At 37.9% G+C, this 18,349-nt stretch overlaps 2 protein-coding genes across 6 annotated transcripts; one reads left to right on the forward strand and one right to left on the reverse strand.

Annotated features, from left to right (window-relative positions):
• The first annotated feature begins 162 nt into the window (after window positions 1-162).
• Window positions 163-10,187, forward strand: LOC307033498 (uncharacterized protein). Of its 5 annotated transcripts, none has more exons than XM_079671989.1 (8): window positions 163-315; window positions 850-1,286; window positions 2,530-2,689; window positions 3,991-4,222; window positions 6,700-6,762; window positions 7,292-7,359; window positions 7,469-7,534; window positions 7,919-10,187. In XM_079671989.1, the coding sequence occupies exons 2-4, from the start codon at window positions 1,074-1,076 to the stop codon at window positions 4,188-4,190; spliced, it is 573 nt and encodes a 190-aa protein (XP_079528115.1). In that variant the 5' UTR covers window positions 163-315; window positions 850-1,073; the 3' UTR covers window positions 4,191-4,222; window positions 6,700-6,762; window positions 7,292-7,359; window positions 7,469-7,534; window positions 7,919-10,187. The 5 variants fall into 5 exon arrangements, 4 of the variants coding, with proteins under 4 accessions (XP_079528115.1, XP_079528113.1, XP_079528114.1 ...); XM_079671987.1 differs by having other exon boundaries at window positions 7,491-7,534; XR_013806531.1 differs by lacking the exon at window positions 850-1,286 and having other exon boundaries at window positions 7,491-7,534.
• Window positions 10,188-14,510: 4,323 nt separating this feature from the next.
• Window positions 14,511-18,094, reverse strand: LOC307033496 (uncharacterized protein). The gene is made up of 11 exons (XM_079671985.1): window positions 17,978-18,094; window positions 17,521-17,647; window positions 17,181-17,261; window positions 16,743-16,950; window positions 16,380-16,432; window positions 16,190-16,288; window positions 15,752-15,984; window positions 15,485-15,663; window positions 15,306-15,399; window positions 14,770-15,114; window positions 14,511-14,628 (listed from the first exon to the last, which is right to left on the reverse strand). The coding sequence occupies exons 1-10, from the start codon at window positions 18,077-18,079 to the stop codon at window positions 14,791-14,793; spliced, it is 1,500 nt and encodes a 499-aa protein (XP_079528111.1). The 5' UTR covers window positions 18,080-18,094; the 3' UTR covers window positions 14,511-14,628; window positions 14,770-14,790.
• Window positions 18,095-18,349: the final 255 nt, after the last annotated feature.

Consider the following 18,349-nt stretch of genomic DNA (forward strand, 5'->3'; position numbering starts at 1 on the left):
TAATCCTTGTTTTATTTATGTTAAATTGCTGTTGTCGGTTAATTTTCCATTTTATTTATTTTGGTTTAAGATATCATTATTTTTTATTTATTATTATCATGTTAGATGTTTAAACTTTTCTGCATTTTATAAGGCAATATATACGTTTTTGTTTTTGTCCGTAGGCTACTTAGGTTATTAAAGAGTTATCGTGTCAAAATATAGGAAATGTATTAATATTTTATTGTATAATCGGTACAGGAAATTACATCATTCAGAGCACCACCTATTGGCCAAAGACGCTGCCACCGGCATTGCGATCCATCCTCTGACAAAGTAAGTTGGGTCACTAAAGTCTGATACATGTTTTGCTTAGATTTAATAATTGGGGCTTTTTTTTAAGCCTTTACTCGCATGGTTCATCATACATACTGAACTGTTCTAAGTCTGAGAAATGCTTTCGCCATAATCAGCAAAGCAACATTAATGTGAAATTATTATTGCCGGCGGCTAGCTAGCTAGCTCATGTTCAACATAAGCTTAAACTAGTTTAGCTACATTTATATCAGCTCATAAGTGGTGTATGAAAAATATTTGTCTCAATTACAGCTACATACGTCGGTGTTAAAGTGTGAGTTATACGTTATCTTAATCACTTTTGTTTTACACATTACAATACTAACGCTGGCCGACATTTTAATATATGTTTGGGGGGGAGGGGCATAGTCCACATCCATGTGCTTGTTACGCGTATGAAACAGGAAACACGTAAATGAACTCAGTCTGTCTAAAGTAGTTAAACCGTCACAATGTGCATTTAAAAAAAGCTAGTTTCACTACATAATTCACTTTTTCTGTTCTCTCCTGCAGCTCCCGTACCCACACCACAAACCCATACACTGATCTACACCATCATAAAACCAACGGCACTTTTAAGAGCCAAACTCAACCTATCTCCCTATCTCCCTATCTCCCTATCTAGCTCTCTTATATCTATCATCTATTTCTTTATTCACCCTTCTATCTATGCTGTGTACTTCTCTACTTTCCTGTGTTTGTCAGTGTGTCTGTTTGTTTGTAATCCCGTGTTAATCATGCCAGATGGGTCTACAAAAAAGACATGTCCCTTCTGTCAGAACATTTTATTTTGTGCACAGAAAATCTGTGGACATTGCCTTAAGGAGCAGCCAAAAAAGCCGCGCCTTGAGAAGAAGCTCAAGAGGTTTGATGAGAAGCGAGGGGGTTGGGTGTCAGGGCGGAAGAAGAACCACAACATTGAATCCATCAAGGATGAAGCCATTGTCTTGGTATGTACACTTTTTACTGTATGTTAAGGCCCGGACACACCAAGCTGACACCAAAGAACTGACACAGACGGACCCTGACTGTTTGCCAATATATTGGGCCAGGATCAAGTTGAATGTTGTTTTTATATAGATTTATTTCTTAATGATGTTTGTATCTTATTAACCAATATACACTTTGATATCAACTTCAAATATAGATATTATTGCAAAGGTATTATTTAATATTCTCTTTTCTTTCAATTTTAAAACTACTCTTATCTTAACTTTCACAGCCAAGGGACACTATTTTAATTTAACTAGACATTTAAATAAACAGAGCACTTCCTTGACTTCCATGTTGTGTTCCATTCTTGCTTATGTACACACTTTTAGACCTTAAAGGTAGGGTATGTAAGTTTGACAAACCGGCTCGAGATCGCTAGAATTTGAAAATACACAACCGGAGAAAATCTGCCACTTCCTTATAGAGCCCCTCCTCCAACACACACGAACGCGCACATGACCAATGAGGGCACAAGATAAGTTTGTGCATAGATGGAAGGCTGACAGGCAGGTAGGCCATCCAGTTACTTTAGCCGGGCCGACTCAGATGATTGGTCGTGCTTTTTACAGTATTACGGCTTCCACAGATTACATTTTTTTATGGATTTTTTGTCAAAGCACTTAAGATATTCATTGCTATCGGGATGTTAAGAGCATTCCATGGAATATAACAAAAAGTGTATCTCGAGCCGGTTTTTCAAACTTACCTACCCCACCTTTAATAAGACTACATAATTGTATGTTACTACTCTATATTACTCTTACGACTGCAGCCACAACATACGGGAACGTTTTACATCGTAGCACGCAATTTCAATTTCAACAGTGTCAAGCTATGCTTGGATTGTGTTACATTTTTAATTATCCAATAGTCATTGTAAGTGTTAACTGTTAATTGTTGAGTGGTCACACATTTGTATCTTATTGTACTTTAACTTTAACATTATCAGGGTTTGAACTGGGACTCAGGATACTGATTTATTTGTATTTTGTGTTTGTCTATAAAATATTTTCTGCTTCTACTGTGTAACCCTTCCTGGTAAATACATGATTCTGCAAAAGCTTAACTCAGCAGCTAGGTTTATGAATGGCATCCAACTAGATGCTGTCATCAGTAATGTTATAGTTGTAGTTATATAATTGTTGTTGATGTTTCCTTTCCATTTCTTTAAACAGTAAATATATTATTTTGTCATTACAGCTTGAGAAACTCCATGCCATTGGCTTTAAACCAGTGCTGCTTCTTGGCAAGGAGACCAGGAAGAAGGACGTCAAATGTGAAATCCTAACCCCTCGCTGCACACTGACCGCCTATGCCCAGGATTACCTTGACAACACTTTTTATGAGTACCTTTGTGAAGGTGAGATGCTTGCACTACATCTTCACAGTTCACAGTATTGTGTACACAAAATGTTTGTATCAATGCTTAACATTTCCTAATAACCAACACAGTTATATGGAATGAGTTTGGATCAACTCATTTAATAAAGTCAGTTAAGTTAACAACAACTTACAGCGACTGTTTTCAATCCATCCAAATCTTCTGGGAGAACAACTTGATCCAGTATTTATCCTTTGATACAGCCAGAAAGCAGTCATTCGAGCCATTTATTTGGGTTTGGCAAACTATATTTTTGTGAGACAACTAACACACATCCTTTCTACCTGTTAACTGTCACTATTTTTAGCTGCAAAGTATTACAAAAGTTGAAAGTAATTGCAAAATATTTAGGGTTATGGACAACGTTTGACTGTTTATTATTTTAGCAAACTACATACAATAAATACATTTTTAAACACTGAGTATGTAGCCTAATGAGACATGGCTTACTCTGCAGAGGGGACTTGTGGACATTTAACTGTTATTTATCAGGAAATAGTTAGGGCAAGTTTACGTGAATTTGAAAAACCATTTTGGGCTATTGTGCTACCACTTGCGCATTCATTGTATACAAATTGAAAGTTGTAAAGTTGTTAATGTCAAGGTAGTTAGGTTTGATGACTGAAATGTATGTTTAGGCTTGAGCCATCCCTTAAGCAATTTCCTTTTAGCAAACCGTTCCTAAACGGTTTCCTTTATCAACGCCCAAAAGGGAGAAATATTTTGAGGTTAATGGTAAGAGCACAATACATGAAGACGATCCCAGTTGACCACATATTCAGTTTGGCAGTTCTGTATTAAGGTCATGTTTCTCGGGTTGTAAACAAAAGCAGTTATCCAGTGCATCCAGAGGTCCCTTTACATTACATTTATGTTTTTATCCAAAGCAACTTGCTACTTATTTGATTGCACTTATGCAAAACACGTTTGCGTCAGTCTCATAAATTCTGAACATGTGTGGATGTAAATAATGTAAGGGAACATACATGCACACGTCTATATGTTGTCTACCGACAAATTGACATGTCAAATCACATGGAATGTAGACACAAATCGGAAGAATAATATCGCAAAAACAAAACCATAAATGGTTGACTGGATAAATACCACTATTTCTCTGCTATTAACTTTGACTGCACACAGTCCTATGACATGACGAGTATATTTTTTACCCTGTCTGGAAACATACCTTAAGCACGCTGTATTTCTTATTTCTAGATATATGAGTTAACCTCTTTGTCTGAAGCAAGTCAAGACCAACATTTGTTTAACTTCCACAGGTTGGACAAAGGACTCCACTGGCCAGGGGGTTGCGGAAGATCCTGAGGAAGAGACAGTCACGCTGAACCTCACACCCTGTGACCCATCTGAACCAGAAGACAACTGGCAGGAGGTAGGGACCACAGAGTGCCCCCCCCCCCCCCGTGAAGCAGTGCACCATCATAGAGGTGGGGCAGGAGGAGCAGCCCCAGCGGGATGATGTGAGACAGGCTACCACCACGGAGGGGCCAGGTAATAAAATAGATAGATAGAATCGGAGGGATGAAACCCTCTTTAATGGTCACACATGCAGAGCACACAGCACACACAGTGACATTTGTTCTCTGAGATTGGCAGCTTTTATATTTATAAAAGTCAAGAGTGTTTTCCGATATTTTCCTAAAAAATTATTGTAGGTAACTTGTTGACAAGTCATGCTTCTACAATATCTCAAAACACCTAATTGCACTTCTTGCATTTTTGGGAATAATGATGGTTCCAATAGGTAAATAATAATAACAACAATAGCTTAATCTAAATAACAATTTCACCTACAACTTCATAAATATGAAAGGAAAATGGAATACTTGGGTATGTGTATATCCTTAGGTACTCGGATATAAATAAATATTAAACGTTTAGAAAAATACAGTCTTTCATTCCTGAACAGACATGTGGTTACTATATGGTTATACCTTTTTCACACAAAAATGCAAAGCAACAGCAGGCTTACTTTACATTTGATAAATCACAAAATAAAACTCCTATGTGATTTGGTTTACACACAGAAAGGGTCTTACATTGTAGCGTTGGGCAGTAGGTCGATTACATCAAAATGATTTGGCTCATGTCCATATATTGTACGAGAGGTTGATATCATTAATATTGTGGTCTACCTAAAGCAATCCCTGACTATAGGGGTAAACTTCGAAGCAACTCATGCAACAACATCATGCAGCATATTTAAACTTTATACTCAAGAACTGCATTTAGATACGACACTGTCCCATAATGAACATACGGGGAATAAACTTAGGTTTTTGAATCAAAGTTAAATTCATTTAACGTTACAGCACAACATGTTAATATTTATCAAACTAGTCCTTACACATAAAGTATGGAGTCAATTATATAGGCAAGACAACAAAACACCTAGACTTCATAGATCAACCTCAATTAAATCGCAATAACAAAAAAATATCTGTACCTAACACCTATTGCATCATGTGATGCTGCATTTGTGGGATGTATTTTGAAACTTGAGTTTAAGCTTAACTTGGTGTACTGTACAGGGTTCCCGCGGGGTCTTAAAAAATCTTAAAAAGTCTTAAATTTGATAATCTGAATTTAAGGCCTTAAAAAGGTCTTAAATATGACCAACAAAATAAGAAAGGTCTTAAATATGATTTAGAAGGTCTTAAAAATGATGGGATTTGAAAGGTACTTCTGTGTTGAGATCGCGTCTAAATGTGTTTTGGGGGAAATGTCCGGGCTGCAAAGTAACCAGTACGGTAAGAGCCTTTCAGTTCCCCCCAACAATTTGTATTGAAATAAATCAACATGGAACCAGTAATTACTAACTTTGTTTCCCCCGGCCCCTTATCGGAGAACACCCAGCTAGTAACTTAGCAGCCAAGCTTCAGTTAGCGGCAGTCAGAAACTCAGGTATCTTCGAATCTACTTACAAATAAATATGGGGAAGTGTAAGTTCAACCGTATTTGGTTGGAAAACATCGAATTTAGTGCTTGGTTGAAACCAGTGGAGGGGAACGTGTTTGAAGCCCGCTGCACCTTTTGCAAAAGAAATTAGCGTTTGTTTTGCTAATGTAGCGTTAGCTAGTGCAGCAGCTCCCACAATAACACCGGGGGACCTCCGGGCGACGTTTGGGTCTACGTCAACCCTAAAAGCGGAGGTGCTGTAGACGCTAAATACCGTAGCTAAACATCAATCATGCAACAGCAACGATGAAATAGTGTAGCCAAGGCAGCAGAGCTCTGAATATAGCTCTTGTTACACACACACACACAATACGATTATTCATTGACTTTGAAAATATCCATTTATTGAACTTTAAAACAAATAATAATTTGAACAGTATCTTTTTAACTGTTGATTACCCTGAACGTATAATTCAACTGAAAAACCAATACAAAAATAAATGATACATTTAAATAAATAATATCAAAATAATAAATACCAATAAACAAGATCAACAAATATTTTGGAGCGCACTTCCACAAGCTATTAAACATATATAAATAAGATAAATAAAAATAAATTAGACTAAAATGAATTAGATCAAATATGTTGTAGTCACAACCTAGCAAAGCAAAATTCAGTTTTCTCCGATTATGTTGTTTTCGTAATTGTGGCAGGCCAAAATCGTAATTGCGATTAAAATACGATTAATTGCACAGCCCTAACACACACACACATAGGCCTACACACTTTTTGTCTAACACGCTCACACAGTTCTGTGTACTGTTAAGGTGTTATGTTCAGTCATTGTTCTTATGTTGAACATGAATACATTTACTTTGTAAGTAATTATGGGACGTATTTCGTCTTTCATCGCAATTTTCCTTCATACTTTCTTGCCATGAAATAGGTCTTAAATTCTATTCAAAGTGGTCTTAAAAAGGTCTTAAAAAGTCTTACATTTGAGTAGGCGAAACCCGCAGGAACCCTGACTGTATGTATATAGTAATATTTCTTCTTCAACCCACAGCTGTCAGGACAGGGTCCGTGAGGGACACAGTACTTGGTCCTAGACGCAAAAAGAAAAAGTCAGGTATATTAACAGTATTAAGTATTTTGACTGATTATAAACATTGGCATGAGTCGAATTGATTGGTATTCTAATAAATCTATCGACATGTACTTTAGCAAAGTGCATGTAAACGCAGTGATTGATGCTTCTTCAGTGAGTTAACAATGCTATATTGTGACTAATAACTATAACTGATACATTATCCAAAAATCCAAAGGGCTTTAATTGTCTAATTAGACTAAAATACATACAGTCATAGTTGATAAGGTGGTGATGAGAATGCTAGGCAGTAAAGGAAGCAGCAGTACAGTATTTTCTTTGGTCATCTCAGGCTCATAGGTGGTATGGCCATTCAAACAAGCATCCCATGTTAGGACTGAGAGCAGCTTGGTTCCATTTCAATGATGTATACAGTAACTTTTGACCAGTGATAACAGTGTGGTCACTTTTCATCGTGTAAGTCTGGTTGCTACTTAAGTGTTCATAGTTGTATTTATTTTATTTCTAATATGACTAATACTGTATGTGGAACCTGCTTTGATGTTCACAGATTGCTCCTACCACACTCACCTAGAAACTTTCCCCATCAGGAGTGTAATAAAAGAAAGAATGAGAAAGGTTAGACGGGAATAAAAGTAATGCATAGGGTGTGCTTTATGATTTACAAACTTCCAACACAATTGTTTGCTAAATAGCTCATATGCGTTTGGTCTTTCCGAAATTAGAGATTTGTTTTCTTCTCTTGATAGGGAAAAGCAGAAATGTTGGTGGAGTGGGAGCCCTGTCCAGTATGGTATATATCTTCCAGCTACTTGGCTTCATGTCATCTGATGTAGTCCCATGTTGGAGAACAAAAACATGATATTTAACAAATGCAAAACATCCAAATCTACCACCAGTCCTCTTATATATTTCACTGCTGTTATTCTGAAGCAGCTGAAGTAGTGTAGGAAGAAATGGTTGTTTAACTTCATTGTTGTTAATGTATGTGTTTTTGTTTGTTTTTATTGTTTGTTAGAACATTTGTTTTCATTTCTATGTTCACTTTTTCTAAATGGTAAATGAAACATTTACTTATATAAATTGAGTTATAAGATGTTTGCTTCACACATGGTTTATGCTTTTCGGAAAGACGAAACCAGTAACTGTAACTAACATTATTCCATTCTGTTTTCAGTGGCAAGGAGTGGGCTCATTCCTGGCAGCCGAAGAATTCTCCGGGATAATGCATAAAAATAAAATCTGTTATTTGTTTTGTTTTTGCACGTTTGTTCTCTTGTTTATATGCTCCATTTGAGTCATATTTAATATGTTTCTATTAGAAATAAGATGAAAACTTTAGGAAATTACAGTTGAAATACTACATGATTTCATTGTCAGTGATAGGAACACCATAACCTATTTTAAGCATATTCATGTGTGAAATCTGGTACTTTGCCATCCACTGCCTTATCTAATTTGTTTAACTTCCGAAGTATAACACTTTGGAGGTAGGCTTGCATATAAAGCGTCTTTGGGTTTCAGAAAAGCGCTCTAAAAATAAAATGTATTATTATATCATTTAATTGTAGGCCTAATTAAAATGATCCTGATCTGGATCACTGGTTTTGCTACTACATTTGAAAGCTTTTGGGGACAAATGCTTGAGATATTAAAATGGTAGTGATTACTTTGAATTTTCTTTTTCACTTATTGAAAACCACAACTCGAGTATCAGGATGGTCTTTATCTGGAAAGTTATCACCATCTCATCACCACGTTGTCACGGCGACCCTTTGTCACGTCACAGATACGGTACCCGAACTCAGATCGCCACCCAAACGATACTGCTGTTGCTAAGGAGGCAAAAGTGCAAATTTGTATTTTATATTTTTTTAAACACGGGGTTTGTTTTCGGATCACGCCCGATTGACGGATTTCTGAAAGGGAATGGAGCCTATACGGCCATCAACGCAAGACAAGTCGAACGAGTCCACGCACACACGCCGGAAGAACTACAAATATGTCAGCTCTGTGTACTTCGTAATGATTGTTGGGCGCGTATCTAATGGGAATTGTAGTTTGTAGCACTGCTCTCATATCATTTCAATGGGTTAACTTTCTATTCTTCTGTGTTTTTGTATGTTTTGAGCTGAGGTGCCAACTCAACATACAATGTTGATGAAATTTGGTGATGATTCATGGTTTTTGTGTTAATGTAATAGCAGTTAAAACAGGACCGGTCAAATTTGACTGCGAACACCAAAGTAAGGGAGGGAAACGAATACAATAGGAGGGTTTTAATGTAACCATTGCTTATGATATTGATGATATTTTAAATCAAAAAACATATTCCCTAAAATGTGGAAGCTCTGGATGCCATACAAATGAATAGTTGATATTTTTTTAGGGCCACAACTTTGGCACTAGAGCACCTAGTGTTATCAAACGCATTACAATGGTGAAACTATCCAAACATATTGCATATGACAACATTTTCCACTACGATGAAAGGCGTGTAAGCCAACAAACCTTATTCTGGTTCCATCATGGGTAACCCCACCCATCCTCTCCACCTGCAGCTGGACAGACAGGTAACCACCCCACCTGGACAGACAGGAGCTCCTTCTCCAACAGACTGCTGCAGCTCCGCTGTCACAGGAACCGATACAGGAAAACATTCCTGCCGACTGCAATAACTCTGTACACAAAACGTTCTCACTCCCAACCGGTCACATGTTGACGGACGGTCAACTCCTTGCAGTATCAATACTAATTCGGCTGACTTTTATATTTGATCCAATCGGTATATTGGTATATTTACACCATAACGGTGCACAGCTGATAGAAAGGGACACCTAGTGGTTAAAGCACGTTATTGAAATGTATTATTTTTATTATTAGATATTAATAGGAGACACAGACAGACAAACTAATAAGGCTTTATTTAAACATTAAAGAATACTTTAGGTTAAGGTCTTATTTTGAATAAGAAAAAAGCTTTGGGGGTATAAATATTAAGCCTGACAAAGTACTAATATATTGCTTTCCTGCAATGTTAACTACTGTATGTTTAAGCACTTATTTTAACTGATATTATATTATGTATTATACTCTTATAAGATGTATGTAGATAGTATAAGGAATGTGCAGAATATGACAGTTTATTGGTGGAGGTATACACACATATTGATAGATGTCTTGTAATGCACTGTTGAGGAACCTGCGAACCAAGTTGTTCATCTCCGACTTTGTCAGGTATTGAACATTCAATAAATAAAGAACACAGAATTATTAAATATAAAACACAGAATTTGTGTGATTATACTAAATGATTTACAAAAAAACACCACTGCATATTTACAACTGTTACACATGCTGATGTAACGCAAATGTTTCCAACTTGGGATCAATAAAGTATATCTTATCTTAAGATGATCGATGGCTACTGCCATATTTGCAAAATGTGCCTCTGAACCTTGAGAAGTGCATGTTTCAGGCGTATCAATTTACAACAAGAGGGGTCACAGACATAAGACGAGCTGTTAAATAAAGCTCTTCTGACCTTAGCTGGCATGTGGGTATACCCACATGCCAGCTAAGGTCAGAAGAGCTTTATTATTTATATTATATTATATATATATATATATTATTTATATTATATTATATATAATGGGCAGCATTAATATATATATTAATGCTGCCCATTATGGGGCACAAGCAATTTCCCCCCATTTATTAATTATATGTTTTAAATGTGAGTGTTTCCTATCCCCCAAACCTCCAGGGATGTACACAGCTTAATACTGGCAACTTCTTATTATGGGAAATATGAAAACGTCTTTTAAAACTACAATTCCCAGCAGAGACGTGCCATAGAACATGTTGCGAAACACACGATAGTGTGTAGCTACTACAGTTACTACATTTGTAGTTCTGGGGACGGGGTGGGGGAGGGGGTGGACCCGTTCAAATCCAGTTTTGGACAGTCTGCCGTGGTTCCATCCCATTTCAAAGTGCTGTTCGACGCTCGGCTTAACCCTCGGCGCACACTCAAACATCCAATCAGAGCTTGAGGACTATCACGGGGTTTGTCCATGGATGGGTTTGTCAAGCGAAGCGGAGAGAATACTTACTTCCGGGTGTAAAATTCTCTAAAGCAAATGAGCTGCTCCGACCCTCGGTCCTGACGGACTCCAACTTGTGTTTATTAATCAAACAAATAAATAAACACAAGGATACTTATGTGTTGTTGAGTAAATAAAAGTGTGTGGTTTAGAAAATAATACAAAATTAGAAGGAAAAAACGATGAAACAATACAGATTTCAGTATTCTGAGCCCCTACTCTCCCCATAACTGACGGCAACAGAAGTCCTACATTATTCAATTAAAATAAAGAAGTAAAAACAATAAGTGTGGCTTGATATTGAGTAAGACAAAGGTTGATAAACGCTGTGAGAATGGATCTGCGGAGAGCATTTCGCCGCGATCCCAACGTGTCTATTACCAACGTTCAGGGAGCTCTATGCAAGTCGGTGACGGGGAGGGGCCCTGACCGTCCGTCAACATGTGACGGGTTGGGAGTGAGAACGTGTTGCTGTACAACAAATCACCTCTGGCTGGAAGAGAACTCTCCGCTCCATAGTTTCTCTCTTCACTGTACATTTGACATATTCAGTGTAATATTTAATATTCCATCTGTCACATAGTTATGTAAATATAATACCTTGCATATCTTGTTATTGCTCATTTGTAAATTCAACATGTATATTTTCTTCTTTATTTCTTGTCTTTTTATTTGTATTGTATAATGCCATGTGTTTTAATGCTGCTGCAACGCAAAGATTTCCCAAATTGGGATCAATAAAGTTCTATCTTATCTTAAACCAACAACCAGTGTTCCGGATGAGGATCATCTCTTTACAAAAATACTCAAGTGCTAACCCATATTGTTACTTCTAAATGAATTTATTTCCAAACGCATTATAATGCAGTGTGATGTAAACAACAAAAAGTACCACAGACGTATGCTTAATTTATATTTTTTCATCAACCAACCACATCAATAACATTGTTTTTAAAACAATAAAATGGTCCTCTCTGGCAATTCTATGTGTAAATCAAATATAACAATTTATAACAATGTATTATTTGATTTTGAGAACAACAATGAGGTGATTCACCAAATAAACTATTTGTTGTTTATCTCAATATCCCTAATTATACATCTTAAAAGACTGTGCATTGTACATGTTGATTGAAGTACTTCAATCAATCAGGTTAATAGCTGGAGACCAAAAAGGAAGTATAACTGACAAAGCAATTAAAGCAAGTAACGCAAAAGAAACAAAAATGAACAATTAGAGGAAAGCTGTTATTGGCCTGCGGTGTAACAGGTGCAGTCATATAAAGTTAATGACAGGTAAATCCTATAAGAGATTGAAAATAATAATGCATAGGCATCCCGTTCTGGGAAAAAAGGGAAAGACCTGCTGCTCTTGGACAATGATGTGCTCACCAAGTTGTATGGCAACCAGCAAGATATACTTGGAGATTTAGGAATTTACATTCTAGTGCTTCAAAAAGGATCAAAAGTGAATGGTTCATTGCTCACGATGCATTCCAGGGACGCTGAGCATTTTCTTCAATACAATTTAAGTTGTGTACAAGTGAAATGTTTGGCCTGATGCTGCGGCATAGGGAAAAGTCATATGGTCAACATATTCAAGGGTGATCTTCCCTTGAGGAGTATGAATACAATCTCTAAATATAAAGTCAGTAAAGTAATTTACATTTCTGATAGCACATCAAGTCTTGGCGGATATTCGTGCTTGAGAGCAGCAGCAATCCGGTTAAATACAGAGAAACAAAAAAGAGGGGCAGATCAGAAACCAAATTTGAGGTTTTTGAATACACAATGTATGTTTAGCATTAATAAATACAAAAGTAACAGCAACATGTCTAGGTTGAGGCTAAATCAACAAAGATACTGTACATTAATTCATAAGTAAATTACCTAAATTATGTTTCCTTCTTCATCTTCACTGGTGTCTGGACTGCTTAGGCCACTTTGACTTTCCTCTTCATGTTGAAGGAAACAAGCATCAGGACCGAAAGCAGTCTTGTACTGCTGCAGTACCACCTGCAACCTCTCCAACGCCTCAGCATGCTTCCTTCTTAGGGTGCACCCAAGTCCTCCATTCCCCTTGTCTACATCTGAAAATACAAAAAATATTGTTATATGGACATACTATAAAGTAAGATTGCTTCACGAGGCCAGAGCACTTCAATGGAGTATATTCTCTCCCATGTACATATAAAGATGATTGTCACTGTCAAGGGACTTCATTATGTAAAATGGTCAGGTCGAATGGGCAAAGGCCATTATACTCCAATTTCTGTGACCAAGAATGATTTGGGCTGAGTTTTTTTCCTTTAAAACTCATACTTTACAAGGTAGGTTAAGTTTTGCTTTCAACTTACCTTCCTCGGCCACCTTATTTTTTAGAGCAACTGCCATGTTCTGCAACCATGTGCAATGCTGCGCCATCTCCCACAATAGGATGCCTTTCTCCTCTTGAAGTCTCCGTGTAAGCATGACTTGATCAAGTATCTTTTTCTTGGCTGTAAAGTTAGCTAAAATCCAATCACAGTTATGTATATACATGAATCCCATTTTCATTATAGCATAACAATATGTTTAAAACTCCAAACATGTACTTTCAAAATAATCAAATGTATACACAATAAGAAAAATTAAGATATACCCTTAAACTAAATGAACGTTCTAACACTCTACATGATATGTGCATAACTCAGCAAGGTATACCTTCATATAACAGAACTTCAAATGAATTATTATGAAATATCTGGAAACTGACCCATGCCATGAACTTCCCACGGCCACAGCGCGGACATGATGTTCCCTCCAGAGAGGGAATGCTCCACCGCAGCAACATCTATGCCTATGGCAGAGTCGTGTACCAGCTGGTTGTACTTCAGTACCTCCTGATTAAGGCGCTTTTTGTCGTCTGCAAGCTTCCTTCGAAGTCGATGGCGGAGCTTGCTGCTGTCTGAAAAAGACATGAAGTAATGGGATAGGGATATGTGACAAACTATATTTGCAAGTGCAAAAAATTTAACACCTTTTAACACAAATTGATGGTACAACTATGAAAACTGGAACATATCAGAGATAAACATGGACACATAGTTGGCTTGCTATTGCTTGAAGATTATGTCCCTGTCTACTGAAATCCAGTGAGGGTCCCATTACGTGGCATGAAAAATCAGCCTTATTGCCTTAAAATTGGCTGCTCTTTAGGATCAAATCTGTAAATTCAAACAGTCATGGACAATGATATGTAGCTGGTGTTATCTCGTCGTGCTTACCAGATGCCCATTCCTTCACGTCGAAAATCCACGTCGACACCATTTCATCTGAGACACAATGTAGCTCCGTCTTGAGTTCCTCAAGACTTGCAGTCTCTTCCAGGAGCCTCTTACTAGTCTGATAAACAGTAGACGATGGACATTTATCAAGATTAAAACTTGCTATGATTAACAACAAGACATGTGCAAATGACAAAGGACACAACAACACCTTTAATAGGAGGCTCACCTTCACATATCTTGTGGAAAGTGCCTGATGAAGGGAGTCACCTTTTTTCCTGTTCCATCCCATTGCATGCACTGTGAGCATGTCCAGTCGTGCTTTTGAAAGCAATAATGAAGTTATGATGTGTCATCTAAAAAAGTATGCAATAACAGGGCAAAACCTTCCACTCACCTGCTTTGGACATGTATTTTGTTGTCAGGGCACAACGGGACAAGCAGCTGTTGACCTGCTCCACCTCTTCCCCAGCGGTCATCCCTGCTCCCTCCTGGTTCTTCCCACTCCATATAATCTGATGGTAAAAGTTTGCTGGAATTGTTGTGCAAAGAGGCTACATACTACTATACTAAACAGTATAGCTTAGATATTTACTACTTTAGTATTATAAAGATAACAAATATAAATGTACGTGATACAAAAATATTTCACATACCTCGCATTTGGTAGCATGGGCTCAAGCATGCATTACACTGAGGAATGGCTCCATGGTGGTCAGCTCCTGGAGAGCAGGAAGGACACTTGCAGCTTTCTCCATGTACGGCCAGTACTTGCAAGCCACATCCATGGTGAAGAACTTGGCTTTGGCTGGCATGAGTTCCTTTTGAAGATACAGGGGGTAGGCGAATATCTCCCCCCTGTACATATTTAAGGCCTTCAAAAGAAACCCATGGCGACATACAGCCACCTCCATCCCTTCTTCATCCAGCTTCGAAGCCCTCCTTGACGTCTCCCTCGCTGCTGTCCACTGGGAGTCCCCACATGTGCCTCTTCCCTGGGTCTAAGACACACATTACATCATGAAAAATCAGTTAAAAGCAATGGAATCACGATCTACACCATTTCTTCTAATTATCTGATTTTGGAGTAGATGGTAAGGAGAAGTAGCTGAATTTGAAGAAAGTCAGGGTTGGATATACATGGCTATTTTTGTGATATACCTATAAGGTAAAATGACGAATAAAAACTTGCATTTTTCAGTGATCTCTGTATTTTGTCAACAAATGCAGCCACCGCGCTGTATTCTGCTACAAAGAGCCCATTAAAAAAAGGGCTGCCATCAGAACTGAGGAAAAAAAGATTAGCAAATATATCCATGAAATATAAACAGTAATCAAAAAAGTTAAATAACAACATTGTAAAAACAGCACCTTCCACTTCGACGAAAGCGATACAGCTTCCTGTTTCCATCGGCAGAAACAGCCAACATCTCCGGCGTGCAGGCAGGGCAAATGAAAGGAGCACCACAGCAGAGCTGGTCTTCCTCATACGAGGCATAGGAGAACTCCAGAAAGCTGCGCTGCAGTGCATCTCCGTTGACAGGTCCAGACTGGAAGATAATTACATATATTGCTGTGATTTTGTCTATTTACGGAAATGTTATAATGTATAATATGGTAAAGAATATTTACACTTACTCTTCCTCCACACTTTGTGCGATGCTCCAGCAGCTTTGCAAAGGCCTGTCTGGAGAATCCCGGAGAGATGACCTTGAGCTCTTCAAAGGAGCTCAGGAGGTCCAAGGTGTAAAGTGTGGAAATACTGACCGAAGCTGGCCAGTATCCACTCTTAAGGAGGACTTTCAAGTCGGGGGTCCACTGCTGCTGGCAAGTTTGACAGGCATATAGTGGCAGATGCAAGTCATAACGCCCTTGGAACAAGTAAATAAACATAATTAAGACACATTTTACAACAGTTCCATCTACAAATAGTCAAAGATGAACAGATATTACATGAAGGTTTTACTCCAAGTGGAAGCACAATGCCTCAGCCCACAACAATAAACATATAACAACAATTCAATAGAAATACAAATATATATATATATATATATATATATATATATATTTGTTTACCATTGATGGTAATTAAAATCACTGGTTTGCCTGGTACCACAGTGAAGTTTGTGCCTTTACAGGAGCAGTTGGGTGCCTTCACAGTTGGCAATATGCAAGCTGTCAAAAAAAAAAAGAAAAGCACTAATTACCATTATATGCTGGCCGAAGAGACATGTGAACATCAAAATGCAAGTTTGAGAGAGCATACCTTGGTCATGGGTGTCATATCCACCTTCCACTCTAACAACACACGTTGTTGGACTAATTGGTTTAAAAAAAAACATTCATTAAACTGTCCCTGTTGTGGAGTGGCTGGTTCTTGTGATGAAGTACATCACAGTCTCCACAGGACCACTCCTCGGGGAGACACTCTCTACACCTTGGGAGGAAATACAAAATTATTCTAATATCCTAGAATTACTTTCATTTTCATGTGGGTTTTCTCTAGGTATCCAGTTTTCTAACATCCCAAAAGTCATACATGTTAGCTGAAATAGCAGGGCACTGAGCATTAATACTGAAAAATTACAATTAGGTAAAGTAATTTAAATAAAGGTAAATGTTATCTCACCTAATAACAGCCGGCTCGTGGCAGAGGCCACACAGGGGATGACCAACAGCCTCTTTTTCTAGAAGGCATTGTAGGTGGTGTGGTCTCGCTTCTTTCCAGCGCTCTGAGGCTTTCTGCTGCCGAAAAGACCAGGATGAGGCAGAGCTTTTTTGAGGCTCATGAGGAGGACATGAGGAAAGAATGTCAGAGAGTCTCTCCATATTCTTTTCTGTGAACAGAATGGGAAACTTTAACTGTAAATGACTATATTTAAGATGAACACTAAAAATCAAGGATCATTTCTTTGCTCAGTATGGAACTGGCCAATATCTTTACTGAATTACATTCCTCGTTCGAGTCCTGAACTGTCAGTTGTGTATAAGGTTATTTTCTCTCAGTAACACAATTTATTTAAAAATTAATTTTAGTTTTAAACTTAAAGCCATTTTTTTGATTTACCAAATTCGCGTTGTGCTGAAGGTTCAGTACGCAGAACCTCCACACTGGAAGACTGGAAGCCCTCAGTCGGGGGGGATGTGACTGTAAAACATCACACAGAGGGTTAACAACAGATAACTGATGATTTGTATTATCTACCTATTGTTTAAAAGCTTGTGAAATTAAATAAAGCATAGTTCTTATGACACCACAGTGGGAATGTCTCCGATTTTAGTGTCACTATGCGTTTATATATTGGAATTATTGTAGACCCTCAACAAGCAATTACTGTGTTTTAATTCGATTTTCCAACCATTTACTTAGTAAATTCATAAAAATGTAAAATAATTGGGATTTCAACCTGTAGCTGAGCCTTGGCGTCGCCCTCCACGCCTCCCTCTCGTCTGGCCACGTCCTACACAGCCCCTTTTAGGGGACTGTAAAGTGTCTCCTACAGAGCGTGCCCGTTTCCTCTCCTCAGCTGCTTTCTGTGACCAAGTAACAACTCATGTACGGTTGATGTTGCTGATAAACTGATACCATATGACAGTGGACAAATAAAAGTAAATTCATTCACTTGAAGAACATTTTTACTTCAAGTTTTTCCTACCATATAAAACTAATGAAGTAAAACAAGTTGAACAAGCTTTATTTAGTAAGCCTCTGCCCCCCATGTTGTAATGATGAACCGTTTTGCAAAAGCCCAATACATTGATCCAAAATCCAATTACTCTTGGCCTGTTCAGCATTTTTTGGATAACAGATAGTGCCAAATTCAAGTGGGAAATGAATGAGGTCATATGGGTTAAAACATCAACCTTAGCTTCAGCTAGCATGTGTTCATGCTTCAGCTCAAGAGCCATGCTTTTCCCTTCTTTGGATGTGGGATTATTGGGGTCTGGGTTGTGTTTTTTTGCCATTGCAACACTGCAACACAGCCAGCCAGCCAGCCAGCCAGCCAGCATAATGAATGATAGAAAAAGATAGAGACAATAACTATAAGAAAGGTAGGTAGATAGACAGAGAGATAGGTTGAGTTTGGCTCTTAAAAGTGCCGTTGGTTTTATGATGGTGTAGATCAGTGTATGGGTTTGTGGTGTGGGTACGGGAGCTGCAGGAGAGAACAGAAAAAGTGAATTATGTAGTGAAACTAGCTTTTTTAAATGCACATTGTGACGGTTTAACTACTT

This window comes from Notothenia rossii (genome assembly GCF_949606895.1).
Source record: "Notothenia rossii genome assembly, chromosome: 3".
Taxonomy (NCBI): Eukaryota; Metazoa; Chordata; class Actinopteri; order Perciformes; family Nototheniidae; genus Notothenia; species Notothenia rossii.